This window comes from Euleptes europaea, chromosome 10, assembly GCF_029931775.1.
Source record: "Euleptes europaea isolate rEulEur1 chromosome 10, rEulEur1.hap1, whole genome shotgun sequence".
Lineage (NCBI taxonomy): Eukaryota > Metazoa > Chordata > Lepidosauria > Squamata > Sphaerodactylidae > Euleptes > Euleptes europaea.
The window spans coordinates 12,091,018-12,111,001 of NC_079321.1; the positions used below are offsets into that span (position 1 = coordinate 12,091,018).

Consider the following 19,984-nt stretch of genomic DNA (forward strand, 5'->3'; position numbering starts at 1 on the left):
TCCAATAGCACCTTAGAGACCAACAAGATTTTCAGGGTATAAGCTTACGAGAGTCAATGTTTGAATCTGAGGAATGGAGCTTAGACTCTTGAAAGTTCATACCCCAAAAATCTTGTTGGTTAACAAAGCATTCCTAAGGGGAGTATTTCCACGATGGCCAGGCGTGGCGCAGCGGTGACCAGGACTGGCACAGCTGTGATGCCTCCTGAGAGGCTTCCCAGCCATCGCGGAGGGAAAGAAATGTTGTAGGAGGGGTAAAAAACAAAATAATGGTGAATAATCGCCCTAGGGGAAAGCATAAGGGAAAGGTAGCATGGCCAATCCACCGCGAGAGGGGGTATTCCCAGGGCAAATGGGACTAGAAAGCTGCCTAAAGGCAGCTCCGCCCCCAGGAATGCCTCCCGGGACACCAACACGGCGACTTGTGCCAGGTAGATGCTATCAGGAAGCTGCACTGGTGGAGGAGGCCGGTGCAGCTCTGCGGCACCCAGGCACCAGTGGAAATGTCTCCCATGCCAGAGAAATGGGCCCTTGCCCATTATCATGGGATAAAATGGGCACTTACGCCAGCACAGGGTCATATCGGCTCCTAAGCTGATTCCCCCCCTTATGAATGCACCCTAAGGTGCTACTGGACTTGAATTTAGCTGTTCCACTGTAGACGAACATGGCTACCCTCTGAAAGAATCCTATAGTAGGCTGAAATCAGAAAATTTTCCACCACACATCACAGGCTTATGACACTGAAATGCACACCTAGGGCAAAATTTAAGACACTCGAGAAAGCTAATATCTAATCACATTTAAACAGAATATTCTAAACGTGAGATAGCCAGGACAGGGCAATTTCGAGGTTCTAGGTTTGAAGGGTCTTGAATCTGACGAACTGCAGAACCAAGCAGTGTCTTAAAGTCACAATACCTGAAGGGAAGTACCAGCAGAACAGGCCACGTCCTCCTTGATCAGAGTGGCATGGGATTGTGGGTAGCGGGAAGGACACATCTGATGGCTCGGCACCACACGGCCGTAAAAAGATGCCTGGATACTGATGGTTGTTCTGTGCGGGCATCTCAGCGAGACATAGTCCCCGTCACAGGCATGGTCTGTATAATTCTTTAAAATACTCGCTATGTAACCTGCCAACAAGAGAGCAATTGTTAGTGCAACAAAAGCAAACAGGTTAACCCACTTTTATCTATTTACTTCATCCATACCCTGCCTTTCTCTCCGGTGGGGACCAAAAGCGGCTTACATCATACTCTTCTCCCCCATTTTAACCTCACAACAGTCTTGTGAGCTAGGTTAGGCTGGCTGGCCCAAGGTCACCCAACATGTTTCCATGTCACAGTAGGGATTTGAACCTGGGTTGCCCTAACCTGAATGGCCCAGGCTAACCCAATCTTGCCAGTTCTTGGAAACTAAGCAGGGTCAGCCCTGGTTAGTACTTGGATGGGAGACCACCAAGGATGTCCAGGGTTGCTGCACAGAGGCAGGCAATGGCGAACGACCTCTGTTCGTCTCTTGCCTTGAAAACCTTATGGGGCTGCCATAAGGCAGCTGCATCCTGATGGCACTTTCCATCACCACCACACCCACATCCCACTGGCTCTCTTTACAGAATGGTTTCACCCATCTTTTGCTCAAAAGTCCCACGTAAGCACAGAACTGCAGCCACGGAGTCATCCATAAAGTCAGCACTGCACAGGAAATCCTAGCTCTCATAACAGTGGAAGGAAAAAGGCAAAACTAGTCTTTCAAATTTCACCTAGAGCTGCCGAATGACCATGTGAATATTCTCTCTGTACTTGTAAATCTGTTTTGCATGGACGAGGCAACTGCCAATTTATAGTCTGCTTTGAGCTTGAATGAGAAAGGCAGACTATAAATAACAAAAATAAATAGTTAGATTCTAGTCTTAGAGACCAACACAATTTTCGAGGAATGACCTTTTAAGAGTCAAAGCTCATCTGTATCTGATGAAGTATTTGACGAGGGGAACTTTGATTCTCAAAAGCTCATACCACAAAAATCTTGTTAGTCTTTAAGGTGCTACTGGACTCAAATCTAGCTGTTCTCCTGCAGACCAACATGGCTACCCTCTTAAACTATAAATAAATAAATACATCCTTGTCCTCTCCATTGTACAGCATATCTGAGATTTCTAGTCACTTTTTTTTTTGCCGTCAAGTCACAGCTGACTGATGGCGACCCCGTAGGATTTTCAAGGCAAGAAACATTCAGAGGTGGTTTGCCATTGCCTGCCTCCACATCACGACTTTGGTATTCCTTGGAGATCTCCCATTCAAATACTAGCCAGGGCCAACACTGCTTAGCTTCTGAGATCTGATGAGATCAGGCTAGCCTGGGGCTATCCAGGGCAGGGCTCTGATCACCATAGCAGATGGGAAAGAAATGGACAACAGGACCCAGAGAGGGGGATGAAAGGTAGAAGGATCCAACAACTGTCGTGTGATCTTCCCCCCTCCCTTTTCATGAACAACAGTTAAGCAGATTGGGCCTCAGTGCATTATACCCTACCCTCACAGAAGAGATGCAAATGCTACAGTCAATATTTAGACATGAGGCAAGCCTGAAGGCATAACAGAAATGCCAAGTTGCCACAATCCCATTTTCCCCACCATGCACAGGTGATGCACGGGGAGTGAACAGGACATTCTATACCAGATTATTTAGTTCTTAACTCCTATCCCTGAAATATAAAATGAACTCTACCAATTCTCATTGTAGTACAAGAGGAATACCTCACATGTGCCAAGTAAAACACATGGAAGTTTTTGAGCAGTGGCTCGATGACCATCTGTCAGCAATGCTGATTCTGTGGCCTTAGGCAGATGATGAGAGGGAGGGCATCTTGGCCATCTTCTGGGCATGGAGTAGGGGTCACTGGGAGTGTGGGGGGGAAGTAGTTGTGAATTTCCTGCATTGTGCAGGGGGTTGGACTAGATGACCCTGGTGGACCCTTCCAACTCTATGATTCTATGATTCTATTTATTTTCTGAGGTGTTAGAAGATAACACATTTTAATGCTCCACTTTGCTGAAATTTCAGCCCTTATCTCCCCCCTTTTAGCAATTACCTGAAAGTACAGTTTCGGGGAAGGCAGTGGAGGAAAGAGAAAACAAATTTTGATGAACACGCCTAGGAACCTCTTAACCATTCGCTTACTAATGAGCACCATCATGACCCAACTTACGGTATTTCTACTGAGAGATTTCCACTGAGAGAAAGGGAAGATTATTTGCATTTTGATTAAGGAATTAACCTTTTACAGCGCAATAAAATGTTGAGCGCTCTCCACTATGTAGAACTCAGGTTCTTGCATTGGGGGACATAGTGCGCGCTAGACAGTTTGAAGGGGGGTTGGTAATAAAATACGATTGATTTTAGAATGCTGCCTTGAACAGAAGCCAAATTACTAGTGCATGTTGTTTCACCTTAAACTTGATCTTTCTTTCTAGCACTAAATCCAGCTGGCTGAAATTTTCTGGTCTACCTCTGGAGACGAGATCTGTTCTGTTCAGTTCAAAGAAAGATAACAGTGTTCCATATATATTTTTTTGTTAAGTGATCACCAATTTCTCATTTGAGTTCCTTAAACACCCTCGAAAGGATGCCATACACACAAAATTAGTTTTTAGTTCATTCACTAGCCCTAGAACTTCATCTCACATGAACACATGAAGCTGCCTTATACTGGGGGTTACCGCACTTTGTATTCCCAGCAATGTATTAAGAGTTTGAAAATGTTATTAAAAACATCGCTTTAAAAGGGTTTTTGGATACCACGGCTAATAAATGGTTGGAAGACGTCTTCACAGCTAAAGGGGCCAAACAAAGTGTGAACAGTATTTTTTATAACGTTTTCAAACTCTTAATACATCGGTGGGAATACATAAAGTGCGAACAGTATTTTTTATAACATTTTCAAACTCTTAATACATCGCTGGGAATACAAAGTGCGGTAACAGCCACTGAATCAGACCCTTGGTCCATCAAAGTCAGTATTGTCTACTCAGTCCGGCAGCGGCTCTCCAGGGTCTCAGGCAGAGGTCTTTTACATCACCTACTTGCCTAGTCCCTTTAACTGGAGATGCCGGGGATTGAACCTGGGACCTTCTGCATGCCAATTAGATGCTCTACCACTGAGCCATGTCCCCTCCCCTCTCTTGACTCAGTTCTTCCAACACGGCTCCTGAAAACAGTGGCTCCAGAGTGAGTACCTTCTCCATATTTTCTATTGTGAAAACAGGTGTAAGGAATTCATTCCGTACCGTGCAGGGGAAGTATTGTAGCCAATGAGATTAATCCAAGGGAAGATTATTGCTAACTGAAAACTCTTCCCAATAGAGGGTTGTCAACTATAGGATGGGAAATTCATGGAGAGGTCAGTGAGATATAATACCATAGAGTCTACCCTCCAAATCAGTCATTTTCTTCATGTGAACTGATCACTGTAATTCCAGATCTCCAGGTAGGGTTGCCAACCACCAGGTACTAGCTGGAGATCACCTGCTATTACAACTGACCTCCAGCCAATAGAGATCAGTTCTCCCAGAGAAAATGGCCGCTTTGGCCACTGACCTCTGTGGCATTGAAGTCCCTCCCCTCCCCAAACCCCGCCCTCCTCAGGCTTCAAAAACCTCCCATCGGTGATGAAGAGGGACCTGGCAACCCTGTCTCCAGGCCCCACCTGGAATTTGGTAGCCCTATCCCAAAACCTGCCATGACAACTTCAAGTATAGTTTAGTTTGGGCATTTTAAAGAAACAGAATGTGGTAATCCTTGTTTACCTAATTTGGGCAAGACTTCCCTAAGCCCCACTCAGAATTAAGTCTAGGTTTGCTTCCTCTCTCCTTGGCGCCATGCCCAACTGCTCCAAGGCACAGTCATTTATGGTATCTAGAAAGTTTACCTGAACACACATTTTCCAAGTCAATGAAACCTAGCAATTTAGAAAATCCATAGAATAAACAGAGAAGAAAATTGTACTTTAAAAGGATAAAAGGGTGTTGACATATCCCCAGAAGGCTGAACAACATATAAAGCAAACCCACTGATAAAGAGGGAAAGAAATAGCACCCACTTTTAATTTCAGTTAAAGCTAAAGGTAGTCCTCTGTGCAACCACCAGGTCATTATTGACCCATGGGGTGACATCACGATGTTTACTAGGCAGACTATGTCTATGGGGTGGTTTGCCATTGCCTTCCCCAGTCATCTACACTTGACCCCCAGCAAGCTGGATACTCATCTTACCAACCTCGGAAGGATAGAAGGCTGAGTCAACCCTGAGCCGGCTACCTAAAACCAACTTCCGTTGGGATCGAACTCAGGTCGATGAACAGAACTTTGACTGCAGTACTGCAGCTTACCACTGCTCCATGGGGCTCTTTTTAAATTCTGTGCCCTAAGACTGACAAAGGTCTTAAATTTGAATATGGGACCTCTGGAATTTTTTTTAATAGCTTCAAAACATTCACTGCCAAACAGATAAATATACCAATATGTTATCTAAGCTTCAGGCAGTAAACACTGCAAAAACGCTGCAAACATATATCATAAACAAGTGGTAGGAGAAATGTATAAGTAACCGAGCAATGCATAAGAGGGAAATGCAGAAGCACAGAACAAAAGCTGTCATGAGGGGAAAACAAGTTACCTTCCAGTTAAGGCACTCTTCATTAAAAGCATTCCCAAAAAAACTAACATAAAGATGGATCAATGTTTCTAAAGCAGATTCAAGAACAAACATCTAACATGTGCTAAGGAGGGTAGGGCATAAACTTAATAAATAACAACAACTACAACGTATGTCATCCTACAGAGAATAATGAAAAGTAACCATACAGAAATGTGTGCAACGAACTGGGGAAACTAAGGTTACTTATATACAAAAAGCCAAACCTTTTTTAAAGTGGGAAACTACTGAAAGTGAAGTTGGGGTTGCCAGCCTCCAGGTGGGGCCTGGAGATCTCCCAGAATTACAACTGGTCTCCAGGTTACAGATATCAGGTTACCTGGAGAGTTTGGGGGTGGAGCCTGAAAAGGGCGGGGTTTGGAGAGGGGAGGGGCTGCAATGCCATAGAGTCCAACTTCCAAAGGGGCCATTTTATCCAGGTGAACTGATCTCTGTCACCTGGAGATCAGTTGTAATAGCGGGAGATCTCCAGCCATCACCTGGAGGTTGGTAACCCTAGTAAGAGAATAGGAAAGGGGGAACTGAAGAGGTGTGTTCATTACGCAGAAATAAGAAACCAAAACATGTTTTAAAAAAGCAAACAGAATTATGACTGAGTTTATTGAGTGATGCTGGAGCAGACCAAATGCCTTTACAGCAGTGGTTCCCAACCTTTTTTTGACCAGGGACCACTAGGAATTTTTTGTTCGGTGCAGGGACCCCAAGGTTCAAAATAAAAATTCTGAGAATTTGAAAATAAAGTTTAATCATAACTGTTAGTTAAACATTAAACTTAGAATAATATTTGAATATATATTTTTATAATAGAGAACTTTTAATTGAAAATATTAATTTATTATGGGTTTATAACTTTGTTTCGCGGACCTTAATTTAGTTCTCGCGGACCCCTGGGGGTCCACGGACCCCTGGTTGGGAACCAGTGCTTTACAGGTTTAAAAAGAACCCAGAGCATTTCAGAGTGCCAAACACATCATCCGCAGGAGGCTGAAGTTGGTTCCCAGTTCCCAGTTCGTTCCCTATTCCCAGTTCCTTATTCGCATTTCCTAGTTCCTGAAGGATATTGAGGACGATTTAAAAGCTATTGGATTTAAGCAACCCAGCGCACACTGGCTAATATTCCAGATAAAACTCAACGTTTTTCTTTCATCAATTGTTGCAAAAAAGAAACACAGGTTTTCCTTGGGTCTATATTTGCCAATCTGATTGCTATTACCGCTCGCTCTTTTTAACTGTACATTCCCAGAGAAAAGAGAGATAAATTTTGACTGTGAGACACTGCTGTGCGCTGCAAAAGGTTTTTCACAAACAGTCCTTATATTCAATGCTAAGATTTGTATGTATCCCACCCCCTTCCCTTCCGTCTATCTCCTCGAACCCAGAGATACCTGTACAATTACTTAGTAACCTACCTCTGGGGACAATTCCAAGTCCCTTGCTCTTTTGTGATATGTTTAAATGCAGATGGATTTCATAATAAAATTAATCAGGAAAACATTTCAGAAGGGAAGGATGAATTATGTCAGTCTGTGTCCACAAGATAGGTCGAGGCCTCCCCCTAAATTTGTCCTGGCAGTGACCCTCCCCTATGAAGACATATTTCTTCCACCCTAGTCAGTCCATGGCAGTTTTATGAGTATCAGGAGGAAGAGTGTGGAAAGGAAAGCAAGTGAGAAAAGACAAGCATTGCAAAAATAAGGGGAGGGGAGGAAATCTGAGCCCAAGAGAGAAAGCTTGTGGGGGGCGGGGAGACCCACAAATGAAACAGATATCTTCTGGAAATAGAAACTCTGTTTGCTTATTGCTCGAAAGCATTCATCAATCCTAGTTCCAATACTGTATCGCCTGACATGAGGAACACATTCAGAAATTATACGCTCTCTTAAATCAGATTCGGTCAAGCATTATCTGTCAACTGGAAGCTCTTTAGGAGAATATCTGCCTGACTAGCATTGCCTCCATGGGGCTGGTTTCTATCCTGATTCTCGTATTAAACGTTTGCTGCTGTGGTTTTAGCGTCGCAGTTTCAGCATGCTCATTTTGTATAACTAAACTAAATTAAGCTAAACTAAAAATCACAGAACCGACAGGATAAGAAAGAGCGTCGCTAAAGGACGTTGCCCTTTCTGCTTTTCTTCACACAACGCATAGTTAACTTGTGGGACTCCCTGCCCCAGGATGTGGTGATGGCTGCCAACTTGGAAGGCTTTAAGAGGGGAGTGGACATGTTCATGGAGGAGAGGAGTCTTCATGGCACAATACTAATGAAAATGGATACTAGTCATGATGCATACCTATTCTCTCCAGGATTAGAGGAGCATGCCAAATATATTAGGTGCTTTGGGACACAGGCAGGACAATGCTGCTTCAGTCGTCTTGTTTGTGGGCTTCCTAGAGGCACCTGGTTGACCACTGTGTGAACAGACTGCTGGACTTGATGGGCCTTGGTCTGATCCAGCATGGCTTTTCTCATGTTCAACCCTGGGATTTATTAAACTGTACACTACAGTGACCCCCTTGTATAGCAGTGGCAAGTTGGCAAAAAAATCGAGCCAGAAAGTTTGGGAAAGAAAGCTATTCATGCCACTTTGATAGGCGGCAGTTGTCGTTACTCCCAGGCTAAAAGGTGGGTAGGCTTTCTTTTGCTGGGTTAAAATTTGACAAAGGTGTTTCCCCATGCAGCTGAAGAAGCAAGGAGAACACCAGAGTTCAGAAGATGTTATTCTCTGCTATTATTCTGCAGTTCTGGTTTCCTTCCAAGAGAAAAGAAGAAATGTTGGGAAGCTGATTGTGGATCTTGCTCAAGAAAAACATTTATTCCTGTATGAGTTATAAAAGTATTTTTAGAAGTAAATTAATGGTTTCCTTGAAAGAAAAATGCTTTATTTGTTTTTGTTACCAGTTTATAGTACAACAGAACAGATGCCCGCAGAGCATGATTTAAAATAAAAACAAACTTCAAAACTGACCTCTTCTGTGCCAAAATGTATTTTATTTTGTACATAGAGGATTAACAGCGCATTCCTGAAATGCGCCGGCAGCCCGACCCAAAGGCCTTAGGAAGCCGACGAAGGTCTCCGCCGGCACAGGAGCCCACACCACCGGCACCCGGAAGGCGCACTCCGGCATGAAACTGGACGTTTCAGCGCTAGTTGGCCTCCTAAGCCCGGCGCAGGCATTCCTTTCAGGAAAGCGCTGCAAGTTTTGAAGGGATTTCTCTTTTTGGTTTTAAATTTGCAAAAGTGTTGTGAAGTTTGCTTCTGTACTAAGTGACAGTTTCAAGAGAATTTCTTCTTCCCTTAAAACTAGTTCTCTACTAGCAAATTCAGCGGCGCTCTGCAAGCTGAGACATGTTCATGGCTGTCATTAAAAGTCCAACCCCCACCCCAAACCCAAACATTAGGGCTGCCAACCTCCAGGCGCACCTGAAGATGTCCTGCTATTACTAGGGTTGCCAACCTCAAGGTACTAGCTGGAGATTTCCCACTATTGCAACTGATCTCCAGCCGACAGAGATCAGTTCACGGGAGAAAATGACTGCTTTGGCCACTGGACTCTATGGCATTGAAGTCCCTTCCCTCCCTAAACCCCGCCCTCCTCAGGCTCCATCCCCAAAAACCCTCCACCGGTGACAAAGAGGGACCTGGTAATCCTACCTACAACTGATCTCCAAATGACCCCTGGGGGAAATGGCTGCTTTGGCGGGTGGACTCTATGGCATTGTATCCTGCTGAAGCCCCTCCCCTCCCCAAACCCCACCCTCCCCAGGCTCCACCCCCCAAATCTCCAGGTATTTCCCAAGCCAGTGCTGGCAATCCTACCAAACATAGATTAGACATACATTTTGAACTGGAGAGGGGGAAAGTTTAGCGTGTCAATATGAAGAAATGCCAGGTGAAGAAAGCACGTGTGCTGAAAATCCCCAATCTGGTTTGTTTGTTGGGTGGGGAGAGGTCTGTTATTCAGTGGGTCAACCCCAAAGAGAAGATATGTATACATTTACTAAATATTGCCTTACATATTAACGACTGTTGCAGAATTTAATAAACTCAGATGAAATTTAATACCCTCGGATGAAATGCTGGTTTCTAGCTGTACTTGGGCTTTTTTTAAACTCATATAGTGAATATTACACATTTAAATTATCCCTTCCTTTCTCCTGAAGAATGTTATCAACTGCTGACACAATCATTCCCAGACACACTAATCCACAAAACTTGCCTCTACCAGTTTGAAATCCGTCAATTTATTTATTGATTTACAACCCAGCAAACTAATGCAGAGGGTAAAGCAAGCCTGAACAATTATTCTTTAAATAATCTGGGACTGAGCTGTATGCTTTTAGCCCAACACAAAAAGCCATTTAGACACAGTGTGTTCAACAATGGTCCAGAAATCGGAGGAAAACACACAACGTGCCTCTGAGAAAACCAAACCCGGAGAATCCCTCAAATGTAAGTATACCTTTCAACTTTGGGTGGTAAGGATTATTTAACGCAGTCCTTCAAGCGGCCCTTATTTCCATAGCCCCAAGGGATATTTTTGATGGTTAGTATGTTAAACAGAGTTAAAAACAAAGGACAGGGAAAGTGAAACAGAAGAATACTGGATAACAAGGAGATGAAAGACGCCCAGGAAGTTGCTGGATTAACAAACAAGAATTTAGGTTGTGATCCGCTAATGCGTAGAGATTAGCATGGAAGGTATTTCGCTCAGAAACATCCTGTCAGCCACACAACAGTATAAACAAGATGGAGCCCCCCCCCAAAAAAAACCAAACTGGTTACCATATCTTCTCAACAACCTTCCTTAAACCCTGGCCTGGAGAAGATATCAAGGGGGGGGGGGACTCAGTATCCAATACCTTGGGGTCTTAAGATCTCGACCTGGAAAATCTGCTTTTTTGTCCTCCTTCATTTTTTAAGCCAGATGAAGAGTTCTGGTGAGCCTGAAAGTTTGCAGCACAGTGTAGTGGTTAAGAGCAGTGGTTAGGAGGAGTGGTCTCTAATCTGGAGAACTGTGTTTGATTCGCCGCCCCGAGCGGCGGACTCTAATCCGGTGAACTGGGTTGGTTTCCCCACTCCTACACATAAAGGCAGCTGGGTGACCTTGGGCTAGTCACAGTTCTCTTATAGCTCTCTCAGCCCCACCTACCTCACAGGGTGTCTGTTGTGGGGAGGAAAAGGGAAGGTGATTGGAAGCCGGTTTGATTCTTCCTTAAGTGGTAGAGAAAGTTGGCATATAAAAACCAACTCCTACTCCTACTTCTTCTTCCTCCTCTAGTTTGGTTGGCCTGTACCTAATATAAGGTATTACATGGATTTGTATCTCCCTCTGGATCAGCCTTGGTTCTTTGAACAGAAGCCCAAGCCATGCCACCTCAATCATATACAGCACGCAAGAACAATATGATATAAATACAAATATATTAAAGTGACAAGTGAAAAGGTGAAATAAGCAAAAATACAAACAGAACAAAATGCACAAATATATATAACAAAAAATTCCCAGCCTAGACGATTCAAACAATGGTCAGAAACTGATATAATATAACAAGTTCAAAGGTAAGTATTCAGATCACAGATCTTGAAAAAAGCTTGTTCTATATAATCTTGTATTTCTCTTTTGCAGGAAGAAGTAGACAGAAGGCTTGGGAACAACATCAAGAGTTAATCCATAGCTTCATTGATAGGACGTGTTGTCTAGATCATGTGACCACGTTTCGCTATGGGCTTCATCAGCTATGCAATCAATAAAAGAGGAAATAGAATGCACCGAATAGGTATCATTTCATAACGGACCAGACTGTCTTTGAGATCCTTGTGAGGAACCAGTCTGGTCCGTTATGATCCCTTTTTTTCCAGGTTTACCTCAGTCATATACAGCATATCCCTGATCTTTTGACCAACGACCACTGCTCAGGTTACACACGAAACTGGGGATTTTTGCTAATAAGATGGGTACATGTATCTTTTCTCTTGTAAGGGAAAAAAGCAGCTTAGGAGAAGGCAATTTATAGTAAAAAAATGGCGTCTTTTGTGGGGCGTTTTTTTTTTTTTTTGCAGTTAAGAGCCTCCACTGCTACATGTGAGTCAGCATCCCTATGCCATGTACAGTGGTAGAACTATATACATTAATAAATAAGTTGGGTTGCCAACCTCCAGGGGGTGGCTCGAGATCTCCCACTATTACAACTGATCTTCAGGCAACAGAGATCAGTCCACCCGGACAAAATGGCCGCTTTGGAAGGTGGACTCTATGGCACTGAAGTCCCTCCCCTCCCTAAACCCCACTCCTCAGGCTCTGCCCCCAAAATTTCCAGGTATTTCCCAACCCATAGCTGGCAACCCTCACATGAACACATGACGCTACCGTACACTGAATCAGTGCCTTGGTCCATCCAAGTCAGTATTGTCTACTCAGACAGGCAGCCGCTCTCCAGGGTCTCAGGCGGAGATCTTTCCCATCACTTACCTGCCTAGTCCCTTTAACTGGAGATGCCGGGAATTGAACCTGGGACCTTCTGCCTGCCAGGCAGATGCTCTACCACTGAGCCACAGCCCCTCTATATAAATAAGACATCCCTACCCTAATGGACTTGGGCTCTCCCGGTGCCGCTACGAGGTGATGGTTGTCTCTGGCAGTTGGCAGTGAAAGCAAAAACAAAACCATTTGCTCTTTTACCAACAGATTTTAAAAGTCTGCAAGTATAACTGCCTTGAAAATACCTATATTTCTGTAGTCTACAGAAATCTGTAAATCTGCTTCTTCCTTGATCCCAAGCAGCTCATTAGTATTTAATAATGATTTTCATTCTGCTCCACTAAACACACCCTGCATCAGCTTCAAATCTTTAATCCGTAAAACTGTACTTCACTTGGCATCTTCCGTTATTTCTAGGAACGAGCCCCGAGGACGGCAGACAATGGGGGTTTTGTAGGAAGGATTGGCATGTTGCTCGGAAATAAGCCAGAACTACAAATTGATCTGACATGCTTTGCCTGTTTTGTCAGTATTAAATCTCAGCCGATAGGGGAAGTATCATCTTTCTCCAGGGCGCACCTTGAAGAGAATTGCATTTCCCATTATTCTTTTACAAAAAGCTAGACGGCCCATGAACATGCCAGAAAGAGGTGCTTGGGGGCAGGGGGGAAGGGAGGCTAACTCGATGTTTCACTACGAAGCTCAAGTTCAATGATCAAAAACTTATGCTCTTGTCTGTCAGGTGCCCTCTTCACCAAACTACTAATTCTGAGACACGGACTACCAAGTGCATGAAGGCTCTTGTCAAGACTGGACACAATTCAGTTACAGTATATTTTACAAATAATAATTTAAAAAGAACAATTCTGTCTACTGCAAGTCTATATTTTTTTCCTGACATGGCTTCTTTTGGTAGCTATACAGCCCAAGTCTCAAAGAAGCATGCAGAAGAGAAGACTGCAGAGAAGGGTCCAGAACTTGTTGTACATGTCCGAAGTGTTAGATGTATAGGGTTGCCAGGGCCCTCTTTGCCACCGGAGGAAGGTTTTTGGGGTGGAGCCTGAGGAGGGCAGGGTTTGGGGAGGGGAGGGACATCAATGCCATAGAGTCCAATTGCCAAGGTGGCCATTTACTGCAGGTGAAGTGATCTCTATCGGCTGGAGATCGGTTGTAATAGCAGATCTCCAGCTACTACCTGGAGGTTGGCAACCCTATAGATGTAACCACAAGGACAGCATCTTGCAAAACTGGTAAGAGGTTCTGCAAAGTTCACACTTTTTTTTACATATCCTTGACACTCAGGTTTTTTTGTTTTGTTTTTTTGCCATTTCCTTACATGCATTTTAGTAGGGTTGCCAACCTCCAGGTTGTAGCCGGAGATCTCCTGCTATAACAACTGATCTCCAGCCTATAGAGATCGGTTCACCTGGAGAAAATGGCCACTTTGGCAATTGGACTCTATGGCGCTGAAGTCCCTCCTCTCCCCAAACCCTGCCCTCCTCAGGCTCCGTCCCCAAAATCTCCAGGTATTTCCCAACCCAGAGCTGGCAACCCGACCTAACCCCACCTCCCTTTTTAGTTCCACGCTCCCGCTGTCCCAATGGCTCGGAGCAGCTCGTGCAAATATTCAGAATTATAATCTTTTTTTAAAAAAGGAAAAGAAAGCCAAACACACACACAAAGTAGTAATCTTTTTACCTTTAGTGGCAATTAGCAAGCGTTTCAAAGTAAAGACTTTTGTCACGGGTACTGAAAATCCAGACACCAGAGAAAGAGCGGGTTTGGGATTAAAGGGTAAGCCTGTCAAAACAGGAATTCAAGGCTCATTGAGCGCTCACTTCTTTTTACCCTAATCCATTTCCCATTGAAAAACCACCCAGGCTAATTAGGCCAAATTCTCATGGTAAGGGGCAATTTGAAAACAACGGGAACGAAGCCGTCCCACAGGTTGCAGGGATACCAAGGGCTGCTCCGCTGGGAGCCCTCATCCCAAGAGCGCTTGCTTTAAAACAGACCTTGTCCCAAGAGCGCTTGCTTTAAAAAGAGAGCTTGTCCCAAGAGTGCTTGCTTTAAAACAGGCCTTGTCCCAAGAGCAATTGTTTTACAACAGAGAGTACATTTCTCGAACAAAAAGGGGACCAAAATACAATTAGGACAGCCAAACATCAAGAACACCGGTCCCTTACCATGGAGGACATTCTTGTTATTTTCTAAGGAGCAGTTAGGAAGATAGGATGTCATCTTGTTAAACTAAACTGAACAGTTAGTTTAAAATTGTATGTTTTAATTTTATATTGTGAGTTGTTAATTTAATAAATTTAAAAAAACACTGCACAAAAAAAGAAGAAGAAGAACACCGGCCCCTTGACCTGAGAGGGTTGGCATTCTGTCATGGCCAGATGGCATTCTCTGTATTAATAGAGATGGCGCAGTGATTCCATGTTAAAACAGTGCTGTATCACTGACCTCCGTGGGCACTTCCAAACATGCTGAATAATGCACTTTTGTTCCACTTTCAACGCACTTTAACGACAGTTCGCAAGTGGATTTTGCCATTTCACCCAGCAAAATCCAGCTGCAAAGTGCGTTGAAAGTGGATTGAAAGTGCATTATTCGGCATGTGTGAAAGCGCCCAAATATTTGATCAGTTCTGCTTGTTGCTGAACCAGGCAGATTTGTTCATTCTTAACTGGGGCTGCACTGCTGGATGAGTGAACTAGGGCATCGGATGACGCCTACCTTTAGATGAGGCATCCCTTCAGAGGAGGCATATCCAACAGGCCACCTCACAGAGCTGCTTTGCATCAGGGACTGAGATAAATCAAAGTCATTAACGGTCATCAAAGTCATAAACGATCAAGAACACTTGCCCGCAGGTTGCATTAACAGAAAACAGTTACCTTTCGTCACCAAGACTGACTTCGTTTCAATATAGATCACGATGGGTAGCCGTGTTAGTCAGTCAATAGCAGCAGAAAAGAGCAAGAGTCTTTCCCATCCACAAAGAGCTCTATCAATATGCAACTTCAGCTGCCAGAAATGTGTACGCGAGACACTGGAAATCCAATATAATTCCAGACGTTACAGAGTGGACCAATAAACTCTTAGACTTTGCCTTGATGGCTAAATTAACCCAATTGGTCAATAAGAAGCCAATAGAAGAATTTGAGTTGAAATGGAATCCTTTCTACGATTACTATTCAAACAGGAAATAAATAATCTAAAATACTAGAAAGTATCTGAAGTTAGAATTTGTATTGATATATAAAGAGTAGGCATGTTTAGATAATGGACAGAGTTCTAAGATGTCTTAGGGTTAAAGATTAAGGATAGAACTATTGACAACATGTTTATTTTACCTTTTTAATACAAATTTTGTTAAGGCTCGGAGGATAATGTATGTTTCATCTTGCCTTCCCCCTCTTCCCTCCCTTCTTTTTCTGTATCCTCAATTTATAAAAGAAAAAAGAAAAGAAAAGAGCAAGAGTCCAGTCGCACCTTAAATTTCTGGCAGGGTATGAGCTTTGGTGAGCCACAGCCCTACCAGAAATGTTGTTAGTCTTTAAGGTGCCACTGGACTCTTGCTGTTTTCGATTTCATTTCAATACATCCATTAAGGACAAGCTAAAATTAAAAGGCCATAATCACACACCCAATACATACAAGTTCCTGCACCAAAATGCAAATCTGTACCTATCTCAGAAGGCCTTTTTGTTAGTCTGCATAAATCTTTATTGATTGCTTACTTCAGAAATAACCATCAACTCTAGCAAGCAGCAGGGCAGAAAAGTGAGGAGAACCAGCTATAGCTTTCCACTAGCACCACCACCAAATGACCACTGCAGGAGGTGGAAGCAATCAGAAAATGGCTGAGGTGGAGTCACACATACAGAAGAAGCCCAAGTGCAGGGGGTGTGTGGGGTCATTGTAAAAATACACTGGGAAAGAGGAGTGAGAGAGAATAAATCCAACACTGTGGCAGCAGCTGCCGCTGAAACTACATTATTTTAATCTGCACAGCCAATTAGATCTCCAATGGCCCATCAGAAACCCTGCTGGGCAATAGCGCCCCCCTGGCTCCACCCATTTTCTAAAAACTCTTCGTGGGAGCCAAGGAAGGTGTTAGCAGGCACTATGGTGCCCACGGGGGGCACCATGTTGGAGACCCCTGCCCTAGATCCGAACCAGAATTGTACAGTGGTTAGAACATTAGACCTAGCAGATCCAGGTCCAAATCTGCCCTGTGCCATGAAGCGAACTGGGTGACCTTGCACCAGACTCTCTCACAGCCCAATATACCTCACAAGGTTGTTTGGAAGATAAAACGAGGAAGGGAGAAACGCACATGAGGTGGAAACATACCCCGATCTCAGCAAAACCCTGGTTTGGATGTCAGCAAGATCCACACAAGACTCACTACTGTCACCCTAACATCCACAGCCATGCTTGGCTTGACCTGGACAGACTCTCTAGGTTGAACACAGGGGGAGAAGGCATATATCTGCACCCGGCTAGCTCATTCCCTCTAGTAACAGAAGTGGGGACAAGATTGTGGGAACAGCCTCCTCTAAAAGAAGCATCCCTACCTCTCTGCCCCCCAAAATGGATAAAGTAGGCAGCTGCAACCACAACCACGGGAATTAGCTTTGTCCTTGGGAATGGAAATCCAAGCAGCCTTTGATATCGCTACTCCTCATTCTCTTGGTCATGCTCAATATTTCAGTGCCTAATCATGAGATACAGCTAGATTCGAGTCCAGCAGCACCTTAGAGACCAAACTTTTCAGGGTATAAGCTTTCGAGCGTCAAAGCTCCCTTCATCAAACTCTCGAAAGCTTCTACCCCAAAAATCTGTTGGTCTCTAAGGTGCTGTGTGTGTTATGTGTGTTAAATGCCGTCAAGTCGCTCCCAACTCATGGCGACCCTATGAATCAATGTCCTCCAAAATGTCCTATCTTTGACAGCCTTGCTCAGATCTTGCAAATTGAGGGCCATGGCTTCCTTTATTGAGTCCATCCATCTCTTGTTGGGTCTTCCTTTTTTCCTGCTGCATCCAGCTTTTCCTAGCATGATTGTCTTTTCCAGTGACTCTTGTCTTCTCATAATGTGACCAAAATATAATAGCCTCAGTTTAGTCATTTTAGCTTCTAGGGTCAGTTCAGGCTTGACTTGATCTATAACCTACTGATTAGTTTTTTTGGGCAGTCCACAGTATCCGTAACACTCTCCTCCAACACCACATTTCAAAGGAATCTACTTTCTTCCTATCAGCATTCTTCAATGTCCAGCTTTCACACCCATACATAGTAATGGGGAATACTATGGCATGAATTAACTTGATCTTGGTTGGCAGTAACACATCTTCACACTTCAGAATCTTTTCTAGCTCCTTCATGGCTGCCCTTCCCAGTCTCAGTCTCCTTCTGATTTCTTGGCTGCAGTCTCCCTTTTGGTTGATGATAGAGCCATGGAATAGAAAGTCTTCAACTATTTCAATTTCTTCATTGTCATCCTCAAAGTTTTGGCAGTCTCCCTTTTGGTTGATGACTCTAAGGTGCTACTGGACTCAAATCTAACTCTTCTAATGTAGACCAACACGGCAATCCTCGGAAACTATAATCATGATGAGACAGAATTTCTAAATGGCCTTTTTTTAAAAATGACGAATGAACATATAAGAAAATGTCCTAGAAGTGTTATGTTGCCTGGCAATATGCCGATATAATTCTTTCATTTGCCATGTTTTCATTAAGTTCCTGGCTTCTCATGTCAAAGAAAAGCATATGCAAATACAAGCCAACCTCTCCTTTCGAGGAATTCGGGCTCCATCCAAAGTATCTGTTACGCTGGCAAGCATAGCTGTCACCAGCTACTTTCTCAAAACAAAGCAAAGTTTCCAACAGCGTGGCACGGAGCATCTCTGTGAGCATGAGAAAACAAACGGTTTTTTGTATGTGGGCAAGAGTGCAGCTCACACTCCACATACCAGGAACAGTGTGCTTCCTTGTTTGTGGTTTAATTTTCCCATGAAAAAGCTTAAAGAGATGCATACTTTCCCCGCCGTTTTTACGAACAGTCTGTCCTTCCTGGCTTTTCCCACATCTCTCCTGCATTATTAGAACTTCACCTTTCCCCAAAGGATTTTCTGAATATACATCATCACACCCATCCAACCACCTGCTAATATATTAAGTAGACACCCCCATCCAACCACCTGCTCAATACATTATTTTAAGTAGACACCTGGCTATATGGGGATCCTGTAAACTGGAGAAGTACCAGTCTGATCTGAAGACTTCTTAAAGAGTGCACTGGATGAGGCAACTTTGCTGGTTTGAACATATCCTTTGAAACCTCACAAAAAGCCCTGATGAAGTGGATATCCAGGCTAGCCTGATCTCGGCCAGATTTCAGAAGCTAAGCAGGGTTGACCTTGGTCAGTATTTGGATAGGAGACCATCAAGGAATACCAGGGTCATGACGCGGAGGCAGGCAATGGCAAAACACCTCTGAAGGCCTCTTAGGGGAGGGGCCGTGGCTCAGTGGTAGAGCATCTGCTTGGCATGCAGAAGGTCCCCGGTTCAATCCCTGGCATCTCCAGTTAAAGGGACTAGGCAAGCAGGTGATGTGAAAGACCTCTGCCTGAGACCCTGGAGAGCCGCTGCTGGTCTGAGTAGACAATACTGACTTTGATGGACCGAGGGTCTGATTCAGTATAAGGCAGCTTCATGTGCATTCATGAGTGCCTTGAAAACCCCATAGGGTTGTCGTAAGTCGGCTGCGACTTGACAGCACTTTCCACAACCACAGGAAGTGGATTTCCACAGGCTCTAAACATCCTCCACTCTTGGCTTCTGTCTTACTGTAGGCATTTACAAAAGATTAGGATTTATTCAGTTTCTGTTACAGAAGCAGGAGATTAGGGCCGAGGTAAGTAATTACTTGGCATTCTACTGCTCTAATCTTTCATTACAAATCCTCAGAGAATACTGGGAGAGGGAGAGTTAGACAGAAGTCAAAGCTTTTATGGCACAAACAGAAAAACATCAGCATCCAATTTGCAGCCCGATCTTTTCAGAGACATTTCAATATTCAAGGATCCCTGGTTGGCCCTGGGCTCTGGCATCGCTATTACCACAAGCTGCCGGTCTAGGCCTGCTCCGATCTGTCTCTCCTCCAACCGATTGCAGCATCTGCGGGAAACAAGAGAAGCACGCAGTGGGTCCTGCCCGACGGTCCGCGTGTCGCTAATAGTTGTGCCAGGGAAGAAAAGAAACCCTGGGGTGTGCTGCTGGCCGTGGGCGAGATAAGCTTAGAGTTTCTCCTTGTGAGCTTGGCTTCTCCAGAGATCTCACTGCAACTGGCAATATGCTTTTAATGGATCCCTAGACTAAAAAGAGCCCCGTGGCGCAGAGTGTTAAGCTGCCGTACTCCAGTCCCAAGCTCTGCTCACGGCCTGAGTTCGATCCCAACGGAAGTCGGTTTCAGGTAGCCGGCTCAAGGTTGACTCAGCCTTCCAACCTTCCGAGGTCGGTAAAATGAGTACCCAGCTTGCTGGGGGGAAAGAAAAGATGACTGGGGAAGGCGCTGGCAAACCACCCCATGAACAAAGTCTGCCTAGTAAACGTAGAGGATGTGAGTTCACCCCATGGGTCAGGAATACCCTGGTCCTTGCACAGGGGACCTTTACCTTACCTGCGACTTCTATGCCATGCACCATATGTGACCAGCCTGCTTCACAGAGACCCCTGAGCGCACAGCTGAGCATTTGGTATACGCCTCCAATC

General features: G+C 44.3%; 1 protein-coding gene across 1 annotated transcript in view; it reads right to left on the reverse strand.

Moving 5' to 3' along the window:
• Nucleotides 1-19,984, reverse strand: part of LOC130483938 (protein eva-1 homolog C-like) — a 179,309-nt gene that overhangs the window by 126,963 nt on the left and 32,362 nt on the right. The window contains exon 2 of the mRNA XM_056856848.1: nt 922-1,136. Coding sequence (XP_056712826.1) covers nt 922-1,136 — 215 coding nt within the window. The remainder of the gene's footprint in view (nt 1-921; nt 1,137-19,984) is intronic.